General features: G+C 37.9%; 1 protein-coding gene across 4 annotated transcripts in view; it reads right to left on the bottom strand.

Moving 5' to 3' along the window:
* Positions 1-27,826, bottom strand: part of NARS2 (asparaginyl-tRNA synthetase 2, mitochondrial) — a 199,960-nt gene that overhangs the window by 35,571 nt on the left and 136,563 nt on the right. For all 4 annotated transcript variants that reach the window (XM_077113456.1, XM_077113453.1, XM_077113454.1 and 1 more), the window contains one exon: positions 18,604-18,736. In XM_077113456.1, coding sequence (XP_076969571.1) covers positions 18,604-18,736 — 133 coding nt within the window. The remainder of the gene's footprint in view (positions 1-18,603; positions 18,737-27,826) is intronic.

Genomic DNA, 27,826 nt, shown 5'->3' with positions numbered 1-27,826 from the left:
CTGGGGATGAGCAGCAAAATGCAGAACTGTGCAACAGGCATAGTAGGCAAAAATGCTAAGAGAAACTATTTCTAGCTGTAAAACTAAGAAAAGTCCCTGTGGGCTGAAGAGTATGTGGGGGAAATCCCTGAGGTTTTTCTTTTTTCCCCCTACTCTCTTTTCTCTTTTGACTCTACCCTGAAGACAGTTCCAATTATGGAGCTGTATCGCCAAGGTGACAGTGATGCAAGCACCTAAAACTCCAAGAGATGACTCATCTCTACAATCAGAGGAACCAGGAAAAGGGATCTCTGCTGTCTGAAGATGGTATGTTAGGAATCTCCACTATTTTTCCCCCGTCTCTTCTCTTGCCATTTTGCACAAAAGGTAGCCACTGTCACTTGGAAATGAATGGTTAGAGTTAAAAATCTGAGAGAAATCTATCTTTCTGGCCAGAGGAACTAGAATAAGTGGTCTCAGGAAGTCAGAGAATATGATGAAAACTCCAAAGAGCAGGAGAAGGTGATTCCCTAATTCTGTGTATGAACTGACATAAAGCTTGGGCTCACCGCTGAGCAGTGCATGTGTAGAGCAGACCCAAAGAGGCATAGGAAAGGCTTCACGAAATGAACTACAATATAAACCACTGTGCAAGTTTCATACTAACCCCAAGGTGGCAAATACATCTGTCACGGTGAGGTTCATGTGTCAACTTGGCCAAGTGGTGGTGGTACCTGCTTGTCTGGTTGGGCAAGTGCTGGCCTGTTGCAATGAGGACATTTCATAGAATTAAATCATGATCACGTCACCTGCATCCACAGCTGATTCCATTTGTAATCAACCAAAGGGAGTGTGCTGGTTTGAAAGGAAGTATGCCCCCTAAGAAAAGCCATGCTTTAATATAAATCCCATTTCCTAAAGGTAGAATAATCTCTATTCAATACTATATGTTTGAAACTGTAATGAGATCATCTCCCTGGATGATGTGATTTAGTCAAGAATGGTTGTTAAACTGGATTACAGGACCACGTTTCCACCCATTTGGGGTGTCTTGATTGGTTTATTGGAGTCCTTATAAGAGGAAATATTTTGGAGAATGAGAGATTCAGAGAGAGCAACACTACAAAGCAGAGGGTCCACCAGCCAGCAACCTTTGGAGATGAAGAAGGAAAATGCCTCCCGGGGAGCTTCATGAAACCAGAAGCCAGGAGAGAAAGCTAGCACATGATGCTGTATTCGCCATGTGCCCTTCCAGCCGAGAGAGAAGCCCTGACTGTGTTTGCCATGTGCCTTCTCACTTGAGAGAGAAGCCCTGAACTTCATCGGCCTTCTTGAACCAAGGTATCTTTCCCTGGATGCCTTATATTAGACATTTCTGTAGACTTGTTTTAATTGGGACATTTTCTTGGCCTTAGAACTGTAAACCAGCAACTCATTAAATTCCCCCTTTTAAAAGCTGTTCTGTTTCTGGTATATTGCATTCCAGCAGCTAGCAAACTAGAACAGGGAGTGTCTTCTGCAATGAGTAATGCTTAATCTAGTCACTGAAAACCTTTTAAGGAGGATTCAGAAGAGACAGGCTCTTCCTTCCTGCTTCGGCCAGCGAGCCTCTCCTGTGGAGTTCGTCCATATCCTCCATCAGAATCGTCGGCTTCACAACCTGCCCTGCGGATTTTGGACTGTGTTTCCACGGTTATGTGAGACACTTTTTAAAATTTTATATTTGCGAGTGTTTCCTATTGATTCTGTTTCTCTAGACAACTCTAATACAATATTGGACAGACTCAAATAGCATAGCAGAGGCTTGAACAACTGACATGGAAACCAACACCAACAGAAAGTGAGACAGAACTTATAGTCTGAACCTAAGCAAGTTTTACTGCCTGGTAAACAACAACAAAATTCACCATCTCCAAGGCATTTTAAAAAGACCCAGAGTCTGACAGCATGACAGTCAAAATGTCTATGATACAATGGAAAATTATTAGATATTCAAAGAACCAGGAAAATCTGATGAATTCTCGAGAAAACAAAATCAATAGATGCAAACCCTAAGATGACCCAGATATGGGAATTATCTGACAAAGAATGTAAGCAATTATTATAACCTCCTCCATGAGATAAGAGTAAACATTCCTGAGAAGAACAGAAAGAATTTTAGAAAAAAAAACTAGAAAAAAAAGAGAATGTCTTGGAATTGAAAAATAAAATATTACGTAAATATGCCACGATTCCTAGAGCAACCACTAAAAAAGTATGTAAAGCAGCATAGCTGAAAGGTCATATAAATGATAATGTTAAATCCTACATTATCAATAACATTAATAAAATTAAACAGAGATGAAACTTCCTAGAGATCAAAACAGTATGGTATTAGCATAAGGACAGACATACAGATTAACTGAACACAAGCAAATGTTCAAAATCTAGAAATAAACTCTTACATTTATCAATTGATTTTTGAAAACGGTGCCAAGACAATTCAATGTGGAAAGAAACAGTCTCTACAGCAAATGGAACCAAGGCAACGGATATTCACATGCAAACGCACGCAGAAGGCCTCCTCCCTTACTCAACGTATAGAAATTAACTCAACATGAATCAAAGACCTACTGGTAAGAGCTAAAACCTAGAGAAAACACAGGAGTAATCTTTCTGACCTTCGGTTAGGCAATACTTTCTTAGACACAACATCAAAAGCAAAAAACTAAACTGGATTTCATCAAAATTAAAAAATTTTGTGCTTTGAAACATACTATCAGCAAGTGGAAGACAATCACAATATGTGGTAAAATATTTACAAACTACATATCTGAGAAAAGACATATCTATAATATACAAATTATTACAATTCAATAATAAAAGTACAAATAACACAACTGAAAAATGGGCAAAGGATCTGAACAGATATTTTTCCAAAGAAGATATACAACTGGCCAACAAGTTGTGAAAAGAATGCTCAATATCATTAGCCATTAGGCAGTGTAAATCAAAACCATGAGATAACACTTTACAACCACTTGCATGGCTAAAATAAAAGAGAAAATATCAAGTGTTGAAAAGAATGTGGGGAAACTAGAACTCTCATTAATGCATGTTAGTGGGAATGTAAAATGGTGCAGCCACTTTGGAAAAGAGTTTGGTAGTTCCTCAAATGTTAAACATGGAGTTGGCATGTAACCAACAATTCCACCTAGGTATATGCCCAAGAAAAATGAAAATATACACACACACCCAAATTTTATACATATGTTCATAATGGTATTATTCCTAACAGCCAAAAAGAGGGGGAAAAAGCTCATCAACAGATGAATGAAAAAATAAAATGTTGTATATCCATATAATAGAGTATTATTTGGCTATAAAAAAAAAGAATGAAGTACTGATAAATGCTACAAAATGAATGAACCTTGAAAACATTAAGTGAAAGAGGCCACAGATAAAAGACCACAGATAAAATTAGCCCCATTTATAAGAAATGTCCAGTATATACAATTCTATAGAGATAGAGAGTAGATTAAGGGTCGTGACTGTGGGGGTGACTGTAAATGGGCAGGAGGTTTCTTTTATGGGATGATAAAAATGTCCTGAAATTAGATAGTGCTGACAGCACAATTATATGAATATGCTAAAAAAACACTGCTTCTTACACTTTAAATGAGTTGAATTATATGATATGTGGATGTTTCAATAAGGCTATTAAAAATTTAAATAGGAATTAACTAAATACACTAATTAAAATACAGAGATTATCTGAATGAACAAAACAAAAGACCAAACTAATAGGCTGTCTACATGAACCCTACTTTAAATATTATGATGTTACATAGGTGTTTTAGTTTGCTAAAGTTGCCAGAATGCAACACACCAGAGATGGATCAGCTTTTAATAAGAGGATTTGTTTAGTTAAAAATCTATAGTTCTTCAGAGGAAAGGCAGCTTGCTTTCAGCTGAGGTTCTCAAGACACATGGCAATATTTGCTGGCTTCTCTTCTGGTTTTTGGGTTCAAATGGCTTTCCCTGGGGCAATTTCCTTTCTGCATTTCCAAATGTCTGGGGTGAGCTTCAAGTGCTGAGACTGAGCTGCTGAGCTCTGGTCTGACTTTTCTCTTTTAAGCCTCCAGCTAATTAAATTGAACCTCTCTCTTTGTGGAAGGTACTCCCTCAGCCCACTGCAAATATAATTAGCCATAGATGAAATTCACATCCTGATGATTTAAGTCCACAGAAACAGAACCATGGAATATCATCACCTGGCCAAGCTGACACCTGAACCTAACTGCCACACTAGGTTAACAGTAAAAGCACAGAAAATTTTTTACCAATCAAACACTTATCAAAATAAAACTACAATAGCTATATTAATAGCAAACAAGACTTTAAAACAAGGAAAATTATGAAGAATAAAGAATGTACTGCATAATGTTAAAAGGATCAATTTACCTAGATGATACAGAAATCTTAAATGTGAAAAAGGCACCTACCAACAGAGCTCCAAAATTCATGAAGTAAAAATGGATAGAAATAAAGGGAGAAACAGACAAATGACTATTATATTTAGAGATCAACACTTCTCTAGTTGTTGAGAAAACAAGTGAATAGAAAATCCACAAGACTATGGAAGAGCTGAACAACATTATCAACCAACTTGTTTTAACTGACATTTACAGAAAAGCGCAGACAACAGCAGAACACATGCTTTTCAAATTGCACACAGAACATTCACAATGTAGACTGCATTCTGGGGTATAAAACAAACTGTATCAGGAAGAGGCCTCATTTTATGGGGCCAGCATTACATGGTGCTAAAATTAGACAACACATTACAAAAAAAGAAAGCTAGAAAACAATATCCCTCGTGAAGAGAGATGCAAAATCCTCAATAAAATATAAGCAAAATGAACCTAGCAATATCTAAAAAGGATACTATATCATGACCAAGTAGGCATTATCCCAGAAATTAAGGCTGTTTTGACATTCAGAAATCAAAGTACTTCACCATACAAATTGACCAAAGAAGACAACTTAGATGATTATCTCAACAGATAAAGAAAAAGCATTTGACAAAATTCAAAACCCATTCACGATAAAGTCTCCGTAAACTAGTAAGAGAAGGGAACTTTCTTAACAAGTTAAAGGATATCTACAAAAAAAAAAAAATCCATAGTTACTATCATAGTTAATGGCTGATGACTGAATGCTTTCACCCTAAAATTGGGAACAAGGCAAGGATGTCTGCTCTCACCTCTCCTGCTCAACATCATACTGGAAGTTCGACCCTGTGCAATAAGGAAGAAAGGAAAAAAAAAGAAAGACATACAAATTGGAAAGAAAGAAATAAAACTTTCTATCACAGATGAGATATATCTATATAGAAAATCCCAGGTCTGTACTGAAGTTTCTAGAACTCATAAATGAGTCTAGCAAGATCTCAGGATACAAGGTAAATATACAAAAATCAATTATATTCTTATGTACTACTGCTGAAAAACTGTAAAAAGAAATTTTAAAATATCATTTACAAGAGCACCAAAATGATAATAAATTTAAGTATAAATTAAATAAAATATTTGCAGAATTCATATACTAAAACTTATAAAACACTGATTAAAAAACACCAAAGACCTTTAAAAAAGGGAATATACAGTCTGTGTAATGGAATGAAATGTTGCGTATTTTTAAGAAGTCAATTCTTTCCAAACTGATTTAAAAATCCAAAGTATCCCCATCAAAATACCAGCAAGATATAGAAAAGCTTATTCTAAAATTTATACAGAAGGGTACAGACCCTCAAATACTAATACAATGTTGAAAAATAAGACTAAAGTCAGAGGAATCTACCTGATATTAAGGCCAACGATACAGCTAGAGCAATGAGACAGTGTGGTATTAAAAGAGGGATAGACACACAGATCAACAGAACAGAATAGAAAATCCCCAAACAGACCCAAACATATAAGCCATATGAATTTGACAAAGGTAACAATGGATGATGGAGAGCCTTTTGAACAAACAGGACTAGAACAAGTAGACATCCATAGCAAAAAAAAAAATGAAACTTGAACAAAGTCTCATACCTACTGAAAAAATTAACTCAAAATTGATCATGGACTTAAATGAAAAATACAAAACAACGAAATCATTCAGAAAAAACATAGGAAAAAAGTAACAATACTAACTGGTGAGAAAGTGAAAAAACGGGAATTTTCATACATTTATGGTGAGAATGCAAAATTGTAGAGTCACTTTGGAAAACAGTTTGGCAGTTTCCTATAAAATTAAATGCAGACCAATCTCACTGTTAGGTATTTACCCAAGAGAAATGAAAACAAAAACATGCACATGAATGATAACAGCAACTTAATTATTTTCAAAAATTGGAAATAACATAAGTGTATTTCAACTGATTAATGGATAAACAAACTGAGGTTTACATCTGTACCATGAAATATTCCTCAGCAATCAAAAAGAACAAACAATACAACAACATGGATAAATCTCAAATGCGCTATGCTAAGTGAGTAAAACCAAATCCAAAACCCTACATACCATACGGTTCCATTTATATGTCATTCTGGAAAGGGCAAGATGATCTCTAACAGATTAGTGGTTGCCAGGGATTAGGGGTGAAAAAGGATTTATAATACAAAGTAGCAGTGTTGGGGAATTTTTTCTCAGTAATAACCAATTTTTCTGTATCCTGATTGTGGTGGTGTATATAAAGGTCCACATGTTTGTTGAAACTTATATTTTTCTGTACATAAATAAACAAATAAACATCAAAGAAATAAGGATTGTGGAAAGATGGTGGAATAGGAAGCTCCAAGAGTCAGTACTTCAAACAGTACTACTATTAAACAGGCAAGAACTGTCTGAAACAAATACTGTGAAACTCCAGAGGTCGGTAGAAAGGGAAAGAACAGGAAGAGGAGGCTTGAAATTATTGTAAACTGCTCGCTCTCTGCCTCAGTTATTGGGGGCCTATGCCCCAATCTCATGGAGCATGGCACATGGCAGGCAGCCATAGAGTGACAGAAAGGGACATAAAAACCCTTCTCCCCAAGACCAGGGGTGGGCATAGCTGAATGCTGATCGTGGCATTTGATTAGTGACTTTGGCTTACTGGGGGCCCAGCTCGCAGGGTGGCCATTTTTCCAACCTGCCTTGGAGAAAAGCAAAGGTGAAGCAGACTTAAAGATGTTATATTTCCTCAGGGCTGCAGGGGACAGTTACATTAAGGGCTGCATATGCTGAGCAGATAAAGAAAGCTTAGTTCTTGAGAGTCATGAAATATGTTTTTAGTGTTCTTCCTGATCCCTCCCCCAGGCATGCTGGAGCCAGTCTGCATACATTCTTGGGTCTCTAGCCCTGTTTCAGCTGGAATGACTGAACTGGAAAACTTGGCTCTGGTGTGACCTCCCTGATCCCAGAATATAACCTCCAGGAGAAAGTAGCTTGAGGAAACAAAAGAAGTGTAAGAACTATAGAGGTAGATAGTTTTGGGCAAAGGCTGGCCTGCTTTAAACACTCATGAGGGCAAGGTCTGTCTCCCGGGGAATTAAGGGGGCATTCAAATTCCTGTAAACAGGGGAACTCTGAAGCAACTAAAGAGCATAAGCCCAGGAAAAGACAGAGGTCCAAAATAGACAGGGAGGAAACTATGGGCTGCATTTGCCTTGGGCAGATCTTCCTGATAGGATGGCTGAAGCTCAAGAAAATCTGTCTGATCACCACCTGATTACAAAATCAAGAAAAGTGCATTTCAGGGAACAACCCCCAGAGTTAATATTTAGAAAATATTAAAACATTCAATGAGCAATAAAAGACTACAAAACAAAGGAACAGGAAATGATGGTTCATCCAAAGTAAGAGGATAAAAATCAAGACGTTAATGAAGATGAGAATGTAGGCATATCAAACAAAATCTTAAAAAAAAAATCATAAAGGTGCTTAAATAAGAGACAAAGGAAAACAGAAAGAACCGAAGGATGAACTTTCAGGGAAGATGGTGGAGTAGGGAGCTGTAGTACTCAATCCTCCTCCAAAAAGAGCCAATGGACAGGCAGAAATTGTGTGAAACAACTGTTCTGGTGCTCCAGAGGCCAAAAGAACACTGAACAGCACCCAGTGAAGAGTGGGACAAAAGAGCTGAGACACTGAGGTAAAGAACCATGAGTAAAGCACTCAGTGGTGACTGGTAGTGCCCAACCCCCATTCTCGAGGCTAGATACCTTGGTCCAGTTCCTGGCTGCTGCTGCAGATGGAAAGAGATGTGGAAACCCTTGTCCCCAAGAACAGGGTGCAGGTCACAGCCAGTACAGACTAAGGTTTTGACTGCAAAACCATGGTCACTGGGTCTCGGTGGTTTTAGCCCACCCTTGGACAAGGACTGCCTAGCCATTGTTTCAACCCCAACCCTGACTGGTAAAGGTCATGGAAATTAAAAATGCGGGGCTTCCTTAGGGCTATAGGGAAAAGCTTGCCGAAGAGTGCCATCAGCTGGACAGGCAGGAAAGTGTAACTTTGGGGAGCTGTCAAAAGGGCTTTTACTCTCTTTCCTGTGCCTCTCCCCAGGTTCCCTGGGATGAGTCCTTGGCCCCTTCCTGGGTCCCTAGCCCTGTTTTGGCCGAGAAATACTGGCTTGGGAAAGTCCTCTCCAGGGTGACACTCCTCCCAGAATTTCCCTCCAGGCAAAAATAGAGGCAATGAAAGGAGAGTAAAACAAAACAAAACAAACAAAACAAAAAATGAAACACAGAGGCAAAAAGACAAAAATCACACGCGGTGATAGATAGGTTCAGGTGTCAACTTGGCCAGGTAATGATGCCCCACTGTTCTGTTGCTGTGGACTTAAATTATCAACATGTTAAAATTCATCTATGACTGATTACATCTGCAGTCAGCTGAGGGGAGTGCCTTCTGCAATGAGTGACATTTAATTTAATTAGCTGGAGGCTTAAAAAAGAGAGGTCAGAAGAGAGCTCAGGAGCTCAGCATATCTCATCTCAGCACTCACAGCTCAGACCCAGACGTTTGGAGATGAAGAAAGGAATCACCATGGAGAAGGCTGTTTAAACCCAGAAGCCAGGAGGGAAGCCCAGCAGATGTCCCCCATTTGCCTTCCCATGTAACAGAGAAAGCCAGAGGAAAGCCAGCTGCCCTTCCTTTGAAGAACTATAAATCTGTAACTAAATAAATCCTTTTATTAAAAGCTGATCCATCTCTGGGTGTGCTGCATTCTGGCAGCTTTATCAAACTAAAACACAAGGGAAGTTAGGAAATATCTTGAAACAAAGGAAAATGAAAATAAAAATATCAAAACCTATGGGATGAAACAAAGACAGTACTGAGAGGAAAATTTATAGCTCCAAATGCTTAGACTTGAAAAAAGACTTTGGAGATGTAGAGGACAGACTTCAAATCAGAGACCCAATTCAAAACTGGAAGAGCTAGAAGAATAAACTAAACCCAAAGCAAGGAGAACAAAGGAAATAAAGATTAGAGCGGAGATAAACAAAATAGAAAACAAAACAAAACAATAGAGAGAATAAAAAAAAAAACCCACAAAGAGTTGTTTTTCTGAACAGAGCAATAAATTGAGAAACTTTGGTTAGATTGACAAAGTGAAAGAAAGGGAATACTGTTTTGGTTTGCTAAAGTTGCCAGAAGGCAATATATCAAAAATGGGTTGGCTTTTTCAATGGGGTTTTATTTATTAGGCTACAAATTTACATTTCTAATGCCATGAAAATGTCCAAATTAAGGCATCAAGAGGAAGATACCTTCTTGGAGGAAAAGCTGTTGGCATCCAGGGTTGCTCTGTCACCCGCACTGGCACAGCAAACTGTTTTGGAGACACTTCTTCAGTGGAAAATGAAGCAGCCTCTACTAGGAGCAGGGGAAGGTAGCTCAACCAAGTTCAAAGTGAGGCAGGCTAAAGCAGGGACATGAGAGGGGAAAGATGCTTGTGAGCACGGATGGTTAATCAAGGCCAGGAAGGCCTGTGTCCCCACAGACAACCTGCCTGGGGGCCACCCACTTATGGGGAACACTTGGTGGCAGCTGATCCATCTGGAGCCAAACAACTCCGTACCTAAGTGATTTACAGCGAGGGGAACCAAACAACCCCCACTTGAGTAATCATCTATGGAGAAAGGTGGAGTCAACTAACCTAACAAATGCACTATCTGCCATCAAGCACCACACTGGAGAGAAGGAAGGGGAAGAGAAGCCCTCAACAAGGAACAAGACTTCAATTAGAGATATGAATGAAGCTGATCTGGTTAGTACTAAGGTAAATTAGAATACAAGTAAAGGATGATATTGACTGTGTCTTAAAACTTCAGCTTCTGTATGAGACCAAAGGAAGATTATTTGGTACAAAATTTACATTTTCTGTAGCACACTATCTAATTTTACCTGTATGATCAATTTATTTAAACAACATAATTACATGTAACCTTGAATAGGAAATGAGATATTTTTATTTTACAGGTTAATGTAATAATACACTAATAAACTCCAGGTAATTTGTCAGAAAATAAAAAGGTATTTACAAATCCCATTGAGGGACTGGGGAAAAACATGGAAATACTAAACAGCCCCACTTGGGGAATTTCTAATATTCTCATAACCATTAGTGACTACTTACTTACTTACTTACTTCTTACTTATTTATTTATTTATTTACTTACTTACTTTATTTATTTATTTGCATGGGCAGGCACCAGGAAATGAACCCAGGTCTCCACTATGGCAGGCAAGAACTCTGCCTGCTGAGCCACCGTGGCCCACCTGAATGACTATCAATTTAACAAACCACACCTTCAATCTTGGGGCTTGCCCTTACAAAACTTATTCCTGCAAAGAAGAAGCTAAGCCTACTTATAATTATGCCTAAGAGTCACCCCCAGAGAGTTCTTTTGATGCTCACATGTGGCCTCTCACTCTAAGCCAATTCTCCCAATAAACCTGCTACCCTACCCACTATGTGGGACATGACTCTAAGGGATGAGCCTGGCCTCGCATCATGGGATTGAAAAACTCTTCTTGACCAAAAGGGGGAAAAGAAATGAAACAAAATAAAGTTTCAGTGGATAAAAGATTTCAAATAGAGTCGAGAGGTCATTCTGGGGGTAATTCTTATGCATTATACAGATATTTCTTTTCAGTTTGTAGTTTATTAGAAATGCTAGAAGGATATACCTGAAATTGTTGAACTATAATCCACTAGCCTTGATTTCTGAAGATGACTGTGTAACTACGTAGTTTTTACAGTGTGACTGTGTGGTTGTGAAAACCTTGTGACTGACACTCCCTTTAGCCAGTATGTGAACAGATGAGTAAGAAAATAAGGAGAAAAAAATATGTGTGTGTGTGTGTGAGAGAGAGTTAAGGAGTATGGGATGTTTGGGATGCTATTTTTTATTTTAATCTTTGAGCAACAAAAATGTTCTAAAATTAATTTGATGAATGCACAACTATATGATACTGTGAACCACTGACCGTATACTTCAGATGATTAAATGGTATGTGAATATATCTCAATAAAATTCCATTAAAAAACAGCATAAATACAAAGAAGTAAAATCAGAAGAATTGCTGGAATAAAAAGAACTATAAGAGGATACTATAAACAACCCTTTGCCAATAAATTGAATAACCTAGATGAAATGGAAATTCTTAGGCACACACTAATTACCTAAATACTCAAGAAGAAATACAACATCAACAAACCAATTACTAGGAAGGAAATTGATTCAGTAATCAAAAAACCTTCTACCAAAGAAAAGCCCAGGAAGAGATGAAGTTTCAGTTTGCTAAAAGTGCTGGAAAGCAATATATCAGAAATGAATTGGCTTTCACAAAACGAATTTATTAGGTTATAAATTTACAGTTCCAAGGCCATGGAAATGTAGAAATTAAGGTATCAACAACAGGATACCTTCACTAAAGGAAGGCTGACTTCATTTGGAGTTCTTTTATCACACTGGAAGGCAGCTGCTGGTCCTTCGCTCCCGGGCTCTGTAGCTTTAGTTTCCGCGTGTCCTTGCTTGCTTCTCCAGGGACACCTCTCTGAGGTCTCTGTGTCCTGCAGGTCTTCTCTTAGTGTTTCCAAGGCGTTCTCTCTCTCTCTCTGTCCTTTACTTGGTTTCATCTCTGTATCTGTCTCTCTATGTTTTCTGCTTTTACTCTCTTCATAGAGGACTCCAGCAAAAGGGATTAAGATCCACCTTGATTTGGGTGGGACATATCTCCATGGAAACAATATAATAAAAAGATTCCATACATAATGGGCCTGCATCCTTAAGATTGGATGAAAAGAACAGAGTCTTTTCTGGGATACATAAAAGATTCAAACCAGCACAGATGCCATCACAGGGGAATTGTATCAAACATTCCAAGATGAGTTAACTCCAATTCTGCTCAAACTCTTGCAAAAAATTGAAGAGGAGGGACTACTTCCTAGTTCTTTACACAAGGCCAACATCACCTCCATACCAAAGCCATGTAAATATAATACAAGAAAGAAAATTAAAGATCAAATATTGCTTATGAATACAGATTTTTAATAAATCTCAACAAAATACTAGGCAAACAATGCAAAAATATACAACAGAATTACATACCATAATCAAGTGAAATTTACCCCTGGTATGTGAGGTTGGATCAACATAAGAAAATTAATTAATGTAATACATCAGATTAACAGAATGAAGGGGAAAAACTACATGATCATTTCAGTTGATGTAGAAATACAAAATCCAGCACCCCTTCTTCATAAAAACATTTAGAATACTATGAATAGAAGGAAACTTCCTCAATGTGCTATATGAAAAGCCCACAGCTAACATCCTACTTAATGGTAAAATCTGAAAGTTTCCCTCTAAGATCATGAAGAAGATGAAGATGCCCATTGTCACCACTGTTATTCAACACTATAGTGGAAGTTCTTACAAGAGCAATTAGGCAAGAAAAACAAATTAAGATATATCCAAATAAGAATGGAAGAAGCAAAACTTTCACTATTTGCTGATGACACGATCTTATATAAAAAAGTCTCCAGAAAGCAACAAAAAGCTATTAGAGCTAATAAATTCAGCAAAGTGGTGGAATATAAGATCAACATGGAAAAATCAGTAGTGTTTCCATACACAAGCAAAGAACAATTGGAACTGTTCAGGAAAAAAATTCTATTCACAATAGCAATGAAAAGAATCAAATATTCTTTAGAATATTAATAGGAATTAATCTAATCAAGGATGTAAAGGACTTGGACTTGCATACAAAAAACCATAAAACATTGCCATAAGCAATCCAAGAAGACCTAAATTAATGGAAGGACATTCCATGTTCATGGATTGGAAGACTAAATATTGTTAAGATGTCAATTCTACCCAAAATGATTTACAGTTCAATGCAATCCTAGTCAAAGTTCCACAACCTTCTTTGCAGAAGTGGAAAAGCCAATCATCAAATTTATTTTGGAAGGGTAAGGGGATCTGAATAGCTAAAGCCATCTTGAAAAAGAAGAATGAGGTTAGAGGACTCATATCTCTTGATCTTAAAACTTATTACAAAGCCACAGTAATTAAAACAGCATGGTATGGGCACAAGGACAGACATATAAACCAATGAAATTAAACCGAAAGCTCAGAAATCAGCACTCACATTTTCTGAGAAGGGCAAAGATCACTCAACTTGGAAATACTATCTCTTCAATAAATAGGAAAACTGGATCTGCATTTGCAAAAGCCACATGAAAAGATGCTCATCATCATTATCCATCTGGGAAATCAAAACCACAATAAGATACTATTGGCTGCTATTGACAAATTGGAAAGTAACAAGTGTAGGAAAGGATGTGGAAAAATGGGGCAGCCACTGTGGAAGACAGTTTGGCAGTTTCTCAGAAAGCTAAGTATAGAACTGCCACAAGACCTGGCAATCCCTCTGCTTGGTATATAGTCAAAAGAATCGAATGCAGGAATCAAACAACTATCTGCACACCAATGTTCATAGCACCATTACTCACAATTGCCAAAAGATGGAAGCAACGTCGGTGTCCATTTATCAATGGATGAATAAAATGTGGTATATACACACAATAGGATAATACTCAGCTGTAAAAAGGAATGAAGTCCTAATGCATGTGACAACATGGATAAACCTTGAAAGCATTATGTTGAGTGAAATAAGGCAGACACAAAAGGACAAATATGAAGTAATTAAAATAAGCAAACTCAGAGAGTCAGAATCTAAAATATAGGTTACTGGTAGACATGGTAGAAACAGGGAATGGGGAAGTTAAGGCTTTAAACATACAAGGTTCCTTCTGGGAATAACGGAAATGTTTAGGTAATTGATGGTGGTGATAGGAACATGACATTGTGCATGTTATTTACAGCACTGAAATATATATCTGAACATGGTTAAAAGAGAAAATGTTAGGCTGCAAATATGGTAACAGAATAAACATTAAAAAAATCATGAACTATGCTACACAATCATTCACATCATTCCTGGACATTAATCATCAACGCTTAAGAAATTTGGCCAAAAGAACCACCAGTAGAGAATCTAGATTTATCGTGAGAGAAAAAGAATGAATGGAGAAAAAAAATGAAATGGAATTAAGAGATAATATTTCAAACAGTAAAATTAGATCTGGAATGTCCCACTTTTGAACATAATATTTATAACAGGACAAAGAAGTTCATGGATTTGCTGACTAAGCACAAAGCTGAAAATCTGAAACTGAATCCTGTTTCCACCTACTGAAAAGATGCACAGCTTTAACTACCTATTTCTAGATGTTTTCATTAATACGGCTAAGTTATTTTTTTAAATTTATTTATTAATTAAAAAATTAAGAAACAAAATAAAACATCAACATACATAATCAGTAATTCACAATATCATCACTTATTTGCATATTCATCATTTCTTAGAATATTTGCATTAATTCAGAAAAAGAAATAAAAAGACAATAGAAAAAGAAATAAAACGAACACAGGAAAGAAAAAAAAAAGATTATACCTATCATACCCCTTACCCCTTGCTTTCATTGATCACTAGCATTTCAAACTAAATTTATTTAAGCATTTATTTCCCCTATTATTTATTTTTATTCCATATGTTCTACTCCTTTGTTGACAAGGTAGATAAAAGGAGCATCAGACACAAGGTTTTCACAATCACACAGTCACATTGTGACAGCTGTATCATTATTCAATCATCCTCAAGAAACACGGCTACTGGAACACAGCTCTACATTTTCAGGAAGTTCCCTCCAGCCTCTCCATTATATCTTGAATAACAAGATGATATCTACTTGATGCATAAGAATAACCTCCAGGATAACCTCTCGACTCTGTTTGGAATCTCTCAGCCATTGACACTTTGTCTCATTTCCCTCTTCCCCCTTTTGGTCGAGAAGGTTTTCTCATCCCTTGATGCTAAGTCTTAGCTCATTCTAGGGTTTTTCTCAATCCCTTGATGCTGAGTCTCGGCTCATTCCAAGATCTCTGTCCCATGTTGCCAGGAAAGTCCACACCCCTGGGAGTTATGTCCCACATAGAGAGGGGTAGGATGGTGAGACTGCTCGTTGTGTTGGCTGGAGAGAGAGGCCACATCTGAGCAACAAAAGAGGCTCTCTTGGGGGTGACTCTTAGGCCTAAATTTTAAGTGGACTTGACCTATCCTTTGCGGGGTTAAGTTTCATATGAACAAACCTCAAGACTGGGGGCTCAGCCTATAGCTTTGGTTGTCCACACTGCTTGTGAGAATATCAAGAATTCAACTTGGGGAAGTTGAATTTCTCCCCGTTCTCACCATTTCCTGAAGGGGGCTTTGCAGATACCTTTCCACTTACTGATCGAATCACTCTGGGATTCATCGGCGCATCCCTCTGGACAAACCAGCAAAATCTCATGTCCTACCTGATGGCTAAGTTATTTTTAGCTAAGTTATTTTGAAACCCTTTTGTACTGTAAAATAGAATTACAGAGCAAAAATTTTAAACGTCTAATACATTCTGAATTACACACTGTCTTTTTAACCTTTCTTTTTGTTATCAACATTGAGGCAATGGAAATCGAGTCAAAGTAAAAACGGAGGTAAAAGGTGCAGTTCCATTTCTTAAATATGCTCCCTGCCTCTGGGAAATACAGAATTGGATGGGTAACTAAAAGCTGCTTAAGGAATACACACTGCTTCTTTGTGAGGCTCAGATCCTGAGTTCCTACAGCCTGTAACAGGGATACTTAACAGTGGCAAGGGTGACATTTTTGGCTGGATAACTATGTTGTACAACTCTGGACTGTACAATAATATAGAATTGGATGGACTGGATTTGAGGACCTTGACAAAAATCAAGTGACCACAGATCTCAAAATTTCTGAACTTTCAGTTCAATTCCAGTGATCAGTATGTCTATCTTTGTGCCAGTATCATGCTGTTTTGGTCACTGTGGCTTTACAGTAATAGTCTTAAAATCTGGAAGTATAAGTCCTCCCACTTCATTCTTCTATTTCACAATGTTTTTGGCTATGTGAGAACCCTTTCCTTTTCAAATAAATTTGAAAAGTAACTTTTCCAATCTGCAAAATAGGTTGTTGGAATTTTGACTGTTATTGCATTGAACCTGTAAATCAATCTGAGGAGAACTGACATTTTAACAACATTTAGCCTTCCTATCCATGAACACAGAATGTGTTTCCACCTATTTAGGTCATCTTTGATTTCTCTAAGCAATGCTTTATAGTATTCTGAGTACAGATCTCTTACATCTTTTGTTAAGATTATTCCTAGGTACTTGATTGTTTTAGTTGTCATTGTGAATGGAATTTTTTACTGTACAGTGTAGGATACTGAGCAGCTTTCCTGGCTTGTACCTAATAGCTGCTAATAGTAAACATGCTCCTGCCCATTTCCCACTAGTTCCCTAGTAATGACAACCAAAAATGTTTCTAGATATTGCCAAATGTCCCCTGGTGATTCAGATTCAGTGATCTAGAACAATGAGTGGGAGATGTTGAAGGAGTATGTTAGTGGATATGTAGTATATGTAGCAAGAATGCCCTCTCAGGGCCAAGTGTTCATTTTGCTGGGAATGTTGATGCTTCATAGCTGAGTCCCTTTCAGGAATTGTCCAGGCTAATGATGCTGTCTTACTCGAGGCCATACCCATTCTTGAAGCTAGTCCATATCCAATGACTGGCTGATGGGATTAGGTGCAGATGCCTACCCCTTGCCTTCATATGGGACAACCTTGAATGACCATTACAGCTCCAAAGTTCTCCACAGAACTGCTGAAAGCCTCTGTAAATGCATCATAGTTCAACTCTTCCATTTGCCCAATGCTGTTTTGTTCCCTTCCTGGCTTGTTTTCAAGAGAATTTCCTGATAATCCTCCTGCATGTAAATCTTGACTTTAGAGTTTGTTCATTAGAAAAATCCAAGCTAAGATATGGTAATAAAATAATGAGACTACTCTACTTTACCATATTTATTAAATTTTTAAGTAGAACTGGCTCATATACTGGGTGACTAAGAGTTCTACTCTATAAGTGAATAGAAAGATTATAAGTGAATAGAAAAGAGAGCTGATGAAAAGTGCTAAAATAAACATCCTATAATTTCAAATCCAAACTAAAACATTAACCAAAATGGTACTGAATAGAGAATTCACAATAGAGGATAAAAAGTTAATATTTATGGGGTACTTACTAAGTGTCATGCATTATGCTAAGTACTTTATACAGATCTGCGTCATCCTCTCAACTGTCTTATGAAGTATGGATTATTATTCCCATTTTATAGATGAAGAGCCTAAGAAGGCTCCAAAAAATGAAGTCCCCTCTCTAAGGCAACATAGCAAGTAAATGATAGAGCCTTGTAAGAATCAAATCCAGGCCCATCCAACTCCAGAGCTTGTGTGCAGGCAGTATCTAGATTATAGCTACAGCCTTCTATTATGACTCCAGCCCTTATTTTTCTTCCCCTCTAAATCATTCTTCTACAGAGAGGTTTCTAAACTATAACTCTGACCATGGCTTTTCCCAATTTAGTATTCTTTCTCCTTTACCTTTTGGATAGAGTTCAAACTCTGTAGTATGGAATTAAAATCCAAGGTCCTTCATGATAGGACTTCTACCTCTCCAGCCTTATTGCTTGCCCTCCAAACTGAGCTCTGACAGCTCCTGCAGATGCTTTCTAGTATAGCATAAAGATGTTTTATTCATTTGTCTAGCAAATAACAACAATATAAGACCTACTATTTAATGAGATTGATATGTATCAGATATATACTAAGCGCTTTACGTTATAAAATTATTTCATGTACTCCTCATGGTAACCTTATAAGTTAGGTATTATTATTTTCATTTTATAGTTAAGAAAGCTAAAGATCACAAAGGTGGGATATAAACTTAAATCTACCTAACTCTTATACTTTAAGCTATTATACTATATTATACTAAAAGCATTCAATAAATGTTTTCATCTTCTTTCATTCTCTGAGTACCTGCAATTCACACATGTCTGAGGTAAGAATGTATACAGAAGTATTATAATGTCAGAGATGCCTGATATCTGGAAACTATTTTAAAACTTGAGACATACTTGCATGAGATCTTGAAGGCTCTCGACAAAAGAAATCTCTGCTTCGACCATATAAAACTCTGCCAGGTGTCTCCGGCTCTGAGAATTCTCAGCTCGGAATGTTGGGCCAAAGGTAAACACTTTAGTAAAAGCTCTGCAATTCAAGAATAAGAACATAAAAATAGGATTTGCATGATTAATTTTAAGTATTTAAAATACTCAGTGAGCTCTAAAGAAAGAAAATAAAAACCCAATTTTGAGCCTCTGACTTGTTCACAAAGCCACATATTATCTGCTATATTTCTCTAATGGATGATAATAGTTTCATTAAAAATGTTTCATATATAGATACCAATTTATCCGGAAGGAATTTGCAAATGCTTTACAAACCTTATGGCTTACTAAATATAGAAATATAACCACTTCTGGATGTATTCTGCAGCTGCCTTAAACAGCAGGTAACTATATTTCATTGCAATCAAGAACAAAGTAATGGAAAAATACCACAGCTCAAAAACCACACAGAGATTTTAGATAGTAACAGTTAAAACTAGAATTTCATATGGATAAAGTATGGTAACATATTTTTTACGTTTATAAAAAAAGAGGAGAAAATCAGTTATGTATGGCAGTTCATCTTGTTCACAGCCTATTCAAGGCTTCACAACCACCCAAGAGGTTTAATCAATGCTAAATGATTCCTGAAGTTTGGTGGGAAGTGCAGCTATTAAGGCACTGTCTGCTTTATTCTCTGGTTTTCAAGGAAGACTACTGAAAAACCAACCAACAGGAAAAAGTAAATCTTATATTTAAAGCCATGAAGAGAAACAGACATTACATCTTCATTCTCTAACACTATGAATTTCCTTTATATTGAAAAAGGGTAGCAACTGAGGTTAGGTCAAATGTATATGAAGTTATGAATATTTCTCAAGAACTGTCCAATATTTGAATATTAAGGTTTTGCTAGACCAAAACAAGGGGTATGGGGCTCTTTGGTTAGGATTCTGAGCACTCTTCATGTGTCTGTCATCAACCAAATAACAAAGATCTGAAAACGCAGTGCAAAAAACAGATTGATTTTTGTATACAGATGCTAACCCCAATTATTTTTTTTAAGTAAAAATATTCTGGGAAAATAAACAGTAAAACAATTACAGTGGAAACTAAGTTTTATTTTTTCTTTAAAAAGGCTATTTTAGTTAAGAGTCAGTTTGTAAGGAGCTTAGGAACTTATGTGTTGGTTCCATAGCCACTTTTCTGATACCATGATCAGTGTTTAATGCAAAAACAGACAATAAGACAAAACCATCACTATCATTACCTGTCTCCCAAGATTCAGACCTTGCTTTATCTGTTAGAATGCTGTGAAGAACCTGACTCTACCTTGCACAAAATGAAAACTTTTGCTTTGTTCTGAAAAACAAAAACAAATAAATGAACAATTTTGCTTTTCTTTTTACACTGCTCCTATCCCAGTTAATTCTCCTCTCAACCAAGGCAGATCCCCACCATCACCACCATGCACATTGCCCATATCACACTGATGGCAAAATTCTATTGTTTTCATGCCGGAAAACTCAAATCTAGTGACTCTTCTCTCTGTCCATGTTATTGTCTTATATAAACCCTGGTCTCTTAATTGGAAAACTAAAACACCTTTTACCATTGTCTGCCACCTGTCTTTCTTCCTCCAGCCCCAAACTACTGTGAGCTTTCAAACTTTAATCTAATTATGTCAGTCCCAACTTTAAAATTTTCAGTAATCTTAGTAATAGTTAATTTCATGTCAACTGGGCTAGGCTATGGGGTCCCAATGTTTCATCAAACACTAGCTTAGATCTTGATGTGATGGTGTGATTAGCATCCAAATCTGCTGATTCTTAGTAAAGGAGATTATCTTTGATAATGGGGTGGGCTTCACTGATTAGTTGAAGGCCTTAAGAGCAAAAAATTTGAGATTTCCCTGAGAAGAGGAAATTCCTTCTCAAAATTACATCAACCCTTGTCTGAGTTTCCAGTCTGTTAGTCTCCCCTATGGATTTCAGACTCAACATTGCAACATCAGCCCTCTCTGGAATCTCCAGCCTGCCAATCTGCCCTACTAATTTCAGACTTTCCAGGGCCCAAAATCACATGAGCTAATTATTTAAAACAAACTTATCTATCTATCCATCCATCCATCCATCCAGTTAGTTCTGTTTCTCTGGAGAATCCTGACTAATAAAATTCCAAAGGATAAAATCTGAACTTCTAAATCTGGCAATTTTCCTCAACACAGCTTTTTCTCCAGCCACAATGAACACACTTGCCTTACACAGTATGTCCCTGCATACCTCTGGGTCTTTGCATAGGTTGTTCCCTACTTTGGACTGCTCATCCCATCTCTACAAATGGCAAATTCCTATCCATCCTTCAAGAATTGGTTCACCTTTTCTTTGAAACCTTATCATACTCCCAAATTTACTGCTCCCTTTTGCATAATACAATAACACTTTTTCATATACTTATTATATAGCACCTATCACTTTGAAATGAAATTATGTGTCTCTTTCTCCTCCACTAAACTATGACACTTCCTAAGATAGGAGACATGTTTTATTCATGTATGCATATCTGTACCTAAGATAAAACAGGTGTTCATGTTGAATGAGTGAATACTAATGATGATAGGCTTCCTCAGTTATAACCTGGAAAAACACAATGTTCTCACAGTCACATTACAAATAAACATGTACAAAAATACTCAGATATATTTTACTTGGGCTGTAACTACAGTGTGGTAATTAGATTCAGGTGTCAACTTGGGCAGATGAAGGTGCCTAGTTCTATTGCTGTGGACATGAGCCAATGGCATGTGAACTTTATCTGTTACTGATTACATCTGCAGTCGGCTAGGAGGAATGCCTGCTGCAATGAATGATGTTTGATTTAATTGGCTGGTGCTTAAATGAGAGAGCTCAATGTAGCACGGCCAAGCAGCTCAGCATACCTCATCTCAGCACCTGCAGCTCAGCCCAGGCCTTTGGAGATGCAGAAAGGAATCACCTCCGGGAAAGTTGTTGGAACCCAGAGGCCTGGAGAAAAGGCCAGCAGAGATCACCCTGTGCCTTTCCATGTAAGAAAGAACCTGAGTTGAAAGTTAGCAGCCTTTCCTCTGAAGAAGTATATGTTAACCAAATAAATCCCCTTTTATCGAAAGCCAATCCATCTCTGGTGTGTTGTATTCCAGCAGCTAGCAAACTAGAACACCCAGTATCTAAAGTGGGTCAGAATAATGAAATAAAAAATTACAGAGTCCTGAGTTTCCAACCTGTAAGTATATTGTCCCTAGGTAGGTTGGGAAGAGTATATCTAATAAGTTAAATGACATTTTTTTCTTTTACAGCATCAGAAAAAGAAATTAGATATAGAGCTGTTCATTAATAATAAAGGGTATTTTTGGGGGGCAGCAGGGGATATGGGCAGGCTCCGGGGATCGAACTTGGGTCTCGAACTTGGGTCTCCAGCACAGCAGGCAAGAATTCTGCCACTGAGCGACCAGTACACAGCCCAATAAAGGTTATTGTTTTTTTTTTTTTTTTTTTTTTTTGGCATGGGCAGGCTCTGTGAATCTAACCTGGGTCTCTGGCATGGCAAGCAAAAATTCTGTCACTGACCCATCAATACCCAATAGAGGGTATTTTTAAAGATGACTCGTAAATAAACTATGAAATTCTCCAGGGCATACAACCTATGTGGCATAGCTAAAATTTACTTTGGGGGTCCTGAGGATGGCTTCTGAAATATGAACAGTCATCTTCCAAGCTGTTCAACTGAAATGCAAGGAAGGCCAATGAACCTGCAGTTGAAAAGACACATACTATTTACATTAAGCTCCTGGGTATAGAGAAAACTGATTACTAATAAGAACTCCAAATTAAAGTCAAAAGGGCATCTGCTTCTTATATGGGCAATTCTATGTCAGGTGCTCCAAGATAAGTAGAAATACAGATTTTTCATTAAACAATGGTTAATGATTTTCCCTAACTAGTAATGCAGGGCAAACTCTCTATTATAAAACGTAAAAGAGGATTAGGGATTTTATTTATAGTAAGGATCAGGTCCTGATTACATACTCAAGGGTTAAGTATTTTTCTAGTAGGGCAACTAAAAACTGATGGCCATGATTTAACAGAATAATTAATAATATAATAATAACGATTAACAGAATAAAATGAACTGGAAGGTTTGCTGGAAAGTTTTCAATTTCAGGCCTTTAAGTAGATGAATGTCTACATCATTCCATAATGACTGCCCTATGTCAGATTCCAGCGTTCTATTATTAAAGTTGTGGGAGTAGTGATGGTGGTAGTGGTGATGACAGTGGCTACATTTTGAGCAGTCTTTGTCAGCCAGGTATTAAATGTAAGACCTTTGCAGTTAATCTCTTTTAACACTCAACAAAGTAAGTTCTATTGCTTCAACTTTCCAGACTAAGAAACTGAAGTTCAGAAAAGCTAAGCCTTTCTAAAGTCATAGACCTAGTAAGTGGTGTAAGCCAGATTCAAATCCAAATCTATCTCTAAATCTCACAGCCTTAAACATGGTATTAACAGTAATGATGCTAATAATTGAATACTTTAAAAACAAAGAAAATTAAGAAAGAAAAAAATATATATATTGCCCCTTCTCAAAGATAACTAGGTAAGCATTTTGGTATGTTTCCCTTTCTTATGAACAGATTATTTTAGGTGTTAAAATAATCGCTTTCAGGGAGGGCCACAGTGGCTCAGCAGGCAGGAATGCTTGCCTGCGATGCCAGAGGACCTGGGTTCGTTTCCCGGTGCCTGCCCATGTAAAAAAAAAAAAAATCACTTTCTCAGATTGGTGACTTTCTCATGAAAGTAAGAGAAAATTTCATCAATAGTTTGTAACTCGCAACAAGTCATTTAGCCTTTCTGGTCTTCAAATTCTTTATAAAGTGGCATGGGCGAGAGGGGTGGGGTGACAGCTTGGTGTTGATCTCAGTATCTTTTGTAATAATTTAAGGAAGGTGCACTTAGTTCTTTGTAAAATCACTCATATTTTAATTTATGCTGATTTCTTCTCTTTTTCTCTTCCACAGGTGTGAAGTCCATTTGCAGCAAGGCTTAAACCAACCAACTTTTAAAATAAGATCTGAAAACAAGGTTGTTGTTTTCACAGCCAGTACTGCTGTGAGAAGCGATTGGCAGAAAAAGAAAACACTCAGCACGGAAAAACCATTCTCACGCCAAATTATGGAGAGGAAAACTTACATCAGACAAGTCATGAGCTTGGAGTTGATGTTTAAGGTAACAAAAGTACAATCAATATGCAGCTACAAAAATGGCTTTTTAGCACATAAAAACAACAACAACACAAAAATGATTCTATAAAGAACACTTCCTACTTTCTTCTTTGTGTGGAATTTTATGAAGACCTCAGTTGGCAAGCGGACTATTGTAAAATGGTCACTGCTTGCTTGGCCATTTATTCTTTCTGGTTTTGAAAGCTAAGATCAACTCTTCATTTTTTGAAAGAACAGAGGAATTACTGTTTTTTAGGTAGGGAAGAAATAATCATTTAGCATAAAATTGATCAACAACTTTCCCTAAACCCTCTCTCCATAAAACCTTATCATTCCTCTACTGTCCGTTCAGTAAAAGTTCATTGACTGAACTGAACTCACAGCGAGACTTAAATGGCTTTTAAAATAGTCTTTTGAACTTTAAAGGAAAAACAAGGTAAGTGTACTAATTACATTCTGCCTGCCAATTATTATAACCCAGTAAATGTATAGAAGTAACAAGATAAAACTTCTGCTATAGTTTGTAATTAATAACCCCAATATAAAACAGCTATCAAATGTTTTTATTTCTAAAAGTAAATTCATTTAAAATGCTTACAAAAAAAAATTAAGACCTAAAGTGTAAGCTCTTACAGCAATCACATTTACTCCAAAGATTTAACTGTTACTTCTAAATTCTGAAATGCTTTTCTCTTTATATAACCTAATAGTTTCTAGAACTTTAAGTATCTGTGTAACACAGAAATACAGAGTTATAAGTTTCCTAGCTCTGAAAGTCAGCACTACTCCATATAACAACATATAAATGATGCTGATCTAATTAAAACTAAGATAAAATACAATATTGTCTGTATTCTAAAACTGTGAAACTCCCCTACCTGGGGGATTCCTTCTATTGTCTTTAGCAATGAGGGTTCCCAATTCATCAAGCCAATAACCTACCCCCAGAAACTTTAACTCAGAAAGCAAAACTAATTGTCCTCACCTAAGCTCTAAAACTAGGAAAAGGGAAGAGTGCCTTTTTTGTATGTCTCCTACATGTTCATGCAGCAGTGTAATAAAAGTAAAGCTTTCTCCCAACTAAACACCACGAAGAGATACTCAATTTGTTAAATGCCATGATCTTACCAACACAAAATTCTGGTAATTCATTGCCCTGGCCGTGAGAAAAATAATGCTAACATCTCTTGAGAGAATAACTGGGCTGACATGGCAGCCAAAGCTGCAGACCTATTTATTAATCAAGTCCCTTTTAAGCCTTATTCCTGCACCCTTTAACGTAGCACATGCCATCTTATTCCCCCCTTAAACAAGAACAAACTTCCCAGCTAAAATTCACTCTTAAGCCCAAAAGATGGTCATTTCTTTCCCTCTTCCCCAGTCTCACTTGGCTAATACATCTCCTAAGCTCATCCACTTCTATCCTTCTCTTGCTATTAATCAGGCCTTGCATTTTGAAACTCCTCACCAAGTTGTACCAGAGCAGAAGCTCTCACACCAAACCAAAGCCAATGCCAAAATTTTCAAACATTCTAACTGCCCCTCCAGACTCCTTCACTTTCAATTTAAATAAGATACCCAGAGAGTTAGTTCTATGCCCTGTTAGGCCAGGCCTACACCCCTGATAAGCTAGACAAGCTACAGAAGACAGACCATTTTCCCTCGACATCCATTAAAATTAAGGGGTGAGAACTCTCTGAGGGGGAATTTCAGGCAGGCTAGAACAGGGAGAGAGGGAAGAGAGAAAACCATGAAGGAGTCTTTAAACAAGGATGGTTAATCAAAGTCAGCAGGCCCTCTGTCCAGCACAGACACCCTTCCAGGGGGGCTACCCACTTACAGGAAACACCCGGCAACAGCCCACCTCTCTGGAACCAAGCGACCCTCACCTGAGTCAGGCACAGATACCCTGCCTGGGGTCTACCCACTTACAGTAAACACCCAATGGCAGCTGACTCTTGAGCACCCTTCCAATCCAAAACAGGTCTCAGGGAATCCCAAGGATCCCCAGACCATACCTTGAGAACTTCAATCTTAGGCAAGAGCACATAGCCAGCAGTGAGTATTAATCCTGCACTCCACCACTGGAGATTCACATTCAGAAAATCTAGGGAGGTCCTGGGTATGGGTACGTTTAAAAGTTCCACAAGTAACTGTGATATGAACCCCTCATTAAGAACCACTACCCTGGGGGAGGTGCCAAGATGGCGGCTTAGCAACGTGCGCAATTTAGTTCGTCCTCCAGAACAGCTACTAAACAACAAGGAACAGTACAGAACAGCTCCTGGGGCCACATCAGTGACCGGAAACATAGTGTACCACAGTCTGGACCAGCTGGACCGGCTGCAAGCCCCCCACCCACAGGATGCTCCCCAAAGGGGAAGGAAAGAGGCTTTACCAGCAGCAGTGGCTGAGCCCAACCAAACACCAATTGTGGAATTAATTAATAAATTCTGACAACTAAAAATAGGCCCCCAGCTCAGGTGAACCTGGTCAAAGCAGAGGGCGCTCATTTTTGCCCAGAAGCCAATGGGGGAGGGCTGACAGACAAAGAAACAAAAAAAAAGAAACTGAGGTTTTTTTGGCTGTGTTTCTACAAAGGCATGATTGCGTTTGGATACAGTGACAGGGCTTCTCAGGCTGCAACTGCCCCAGGCATAGGCAGAAACAAGCTTGTTTGAGGGCTTGTTTGGAGCCTGTGCCTTCCCTAGGGGAGGGGTGAAGCCCAACTCAGGTAGAATCCCTCCTTTAAGGAATTCAGACCCTAGGGCCTGGTAATTTGAAGCCATTAAAACCAGCCTACAACCTCTCCTCTGTCTCCACCACAACCCCAGCAGGGAGAGTCTGCCAAAGTTAAAGGTACCCCATCATCTTATGCTGGTGGGACCTGTAGGCAGACAAGCACCACATACTGGGTAGGATAAGAAAAACAGAGTCCAGAGACTTCACAGGAAAGTCTTCCAACCTGCTGGGTCTCACCCTCAGGGAAAACCGACGCATGGTAGCTCTTTCCTCCTGATAGGAGGCCAGTTTGGTCTGGGAAAATCCGGCTGGGGTCTATAATACCTAAGCAGACCCTCCTAAGGGTGGGGGGGGCGGGGGAAGGCACCATACAGGCAGGGCAAGAAACAAGAACAGAAAAATTCTGCTCTGTTAAACAAAACCTAAGCTAGAGGTCAAGAAAAAGCTGAACTGAATGTCAAAGAACAGACAAAAAATTCATCCAGCAAGAAAACCTTAGGTAAAAGAAGTGAAAACTTAAATGCCTAGACGCCAGCAAAAAATAACAAGTCACACTAGGAAAACTGAAGATATAGCCCAGTCAAAGGAACAAACCAACAATTCAAATGAGAAACAGGAGTTGAAACAATTCAGAATATATGAACAGACATGGAAAACCTCATCAAAAATCAAATCAATGAATTGAGGGAGGATATAAAGAAGGCAAGGAATGAACAAAAAGAAGAAATATAAAGTCTGAAAAAACAAATCACAGAACTTATGGGAATGAAACGCACAGTAGAAGAGATGAAAAAAAACAATGGAAACCTACAATGTTAGATTTCGAGAGGCAGAAGACAGAATTAGTGAATGGGAGGACGGAACATCTGAAATCCGACCAGCAAAAGAAAATATAGGGAAACAAATGGAAAAATATGAGCAGGACTCAGGGAATTGAATGACAATATGAAGCGCACAAATATACATGTTGTGGGTGTCCCAGAAGGAAAAGAGAAGGGAAAAGGAGGAGAAAAACTAATGGAGGAAATTATCACTGACAATTTCCCAACTCTTATGAAAGACTTAAAATTACAGATCCAAGAAGTGCAACCGCTGTGGAAGGCAGTTTGGCAGTTCCTCAAAAAAGCTAAATAAAGAATTGCCATATGACCCGGCAATACCACTGTCAGAGGACATGAGGGCAAGGACACA

Source organism: Tamandua tetradactyla, chromosome 8 (genome assembly GCF_023851605.1).
Source record: "Tamandua tetradactyla isolate mTamTet1 chromosome 8, mTamTet1.pri, whole genome shotgun sequence".
NCBI lineage: Eukaryota > Metazoa > Chordata > Mammalia > Pilosa > Myrmecophagidae > Tamandua > Tamandua tetradactyla.
The sequence above is the reverse complement of the archived record's forward strand: the minus strand, read 5'-3'. Positions and strand labels throughout refer to the sequence as shown.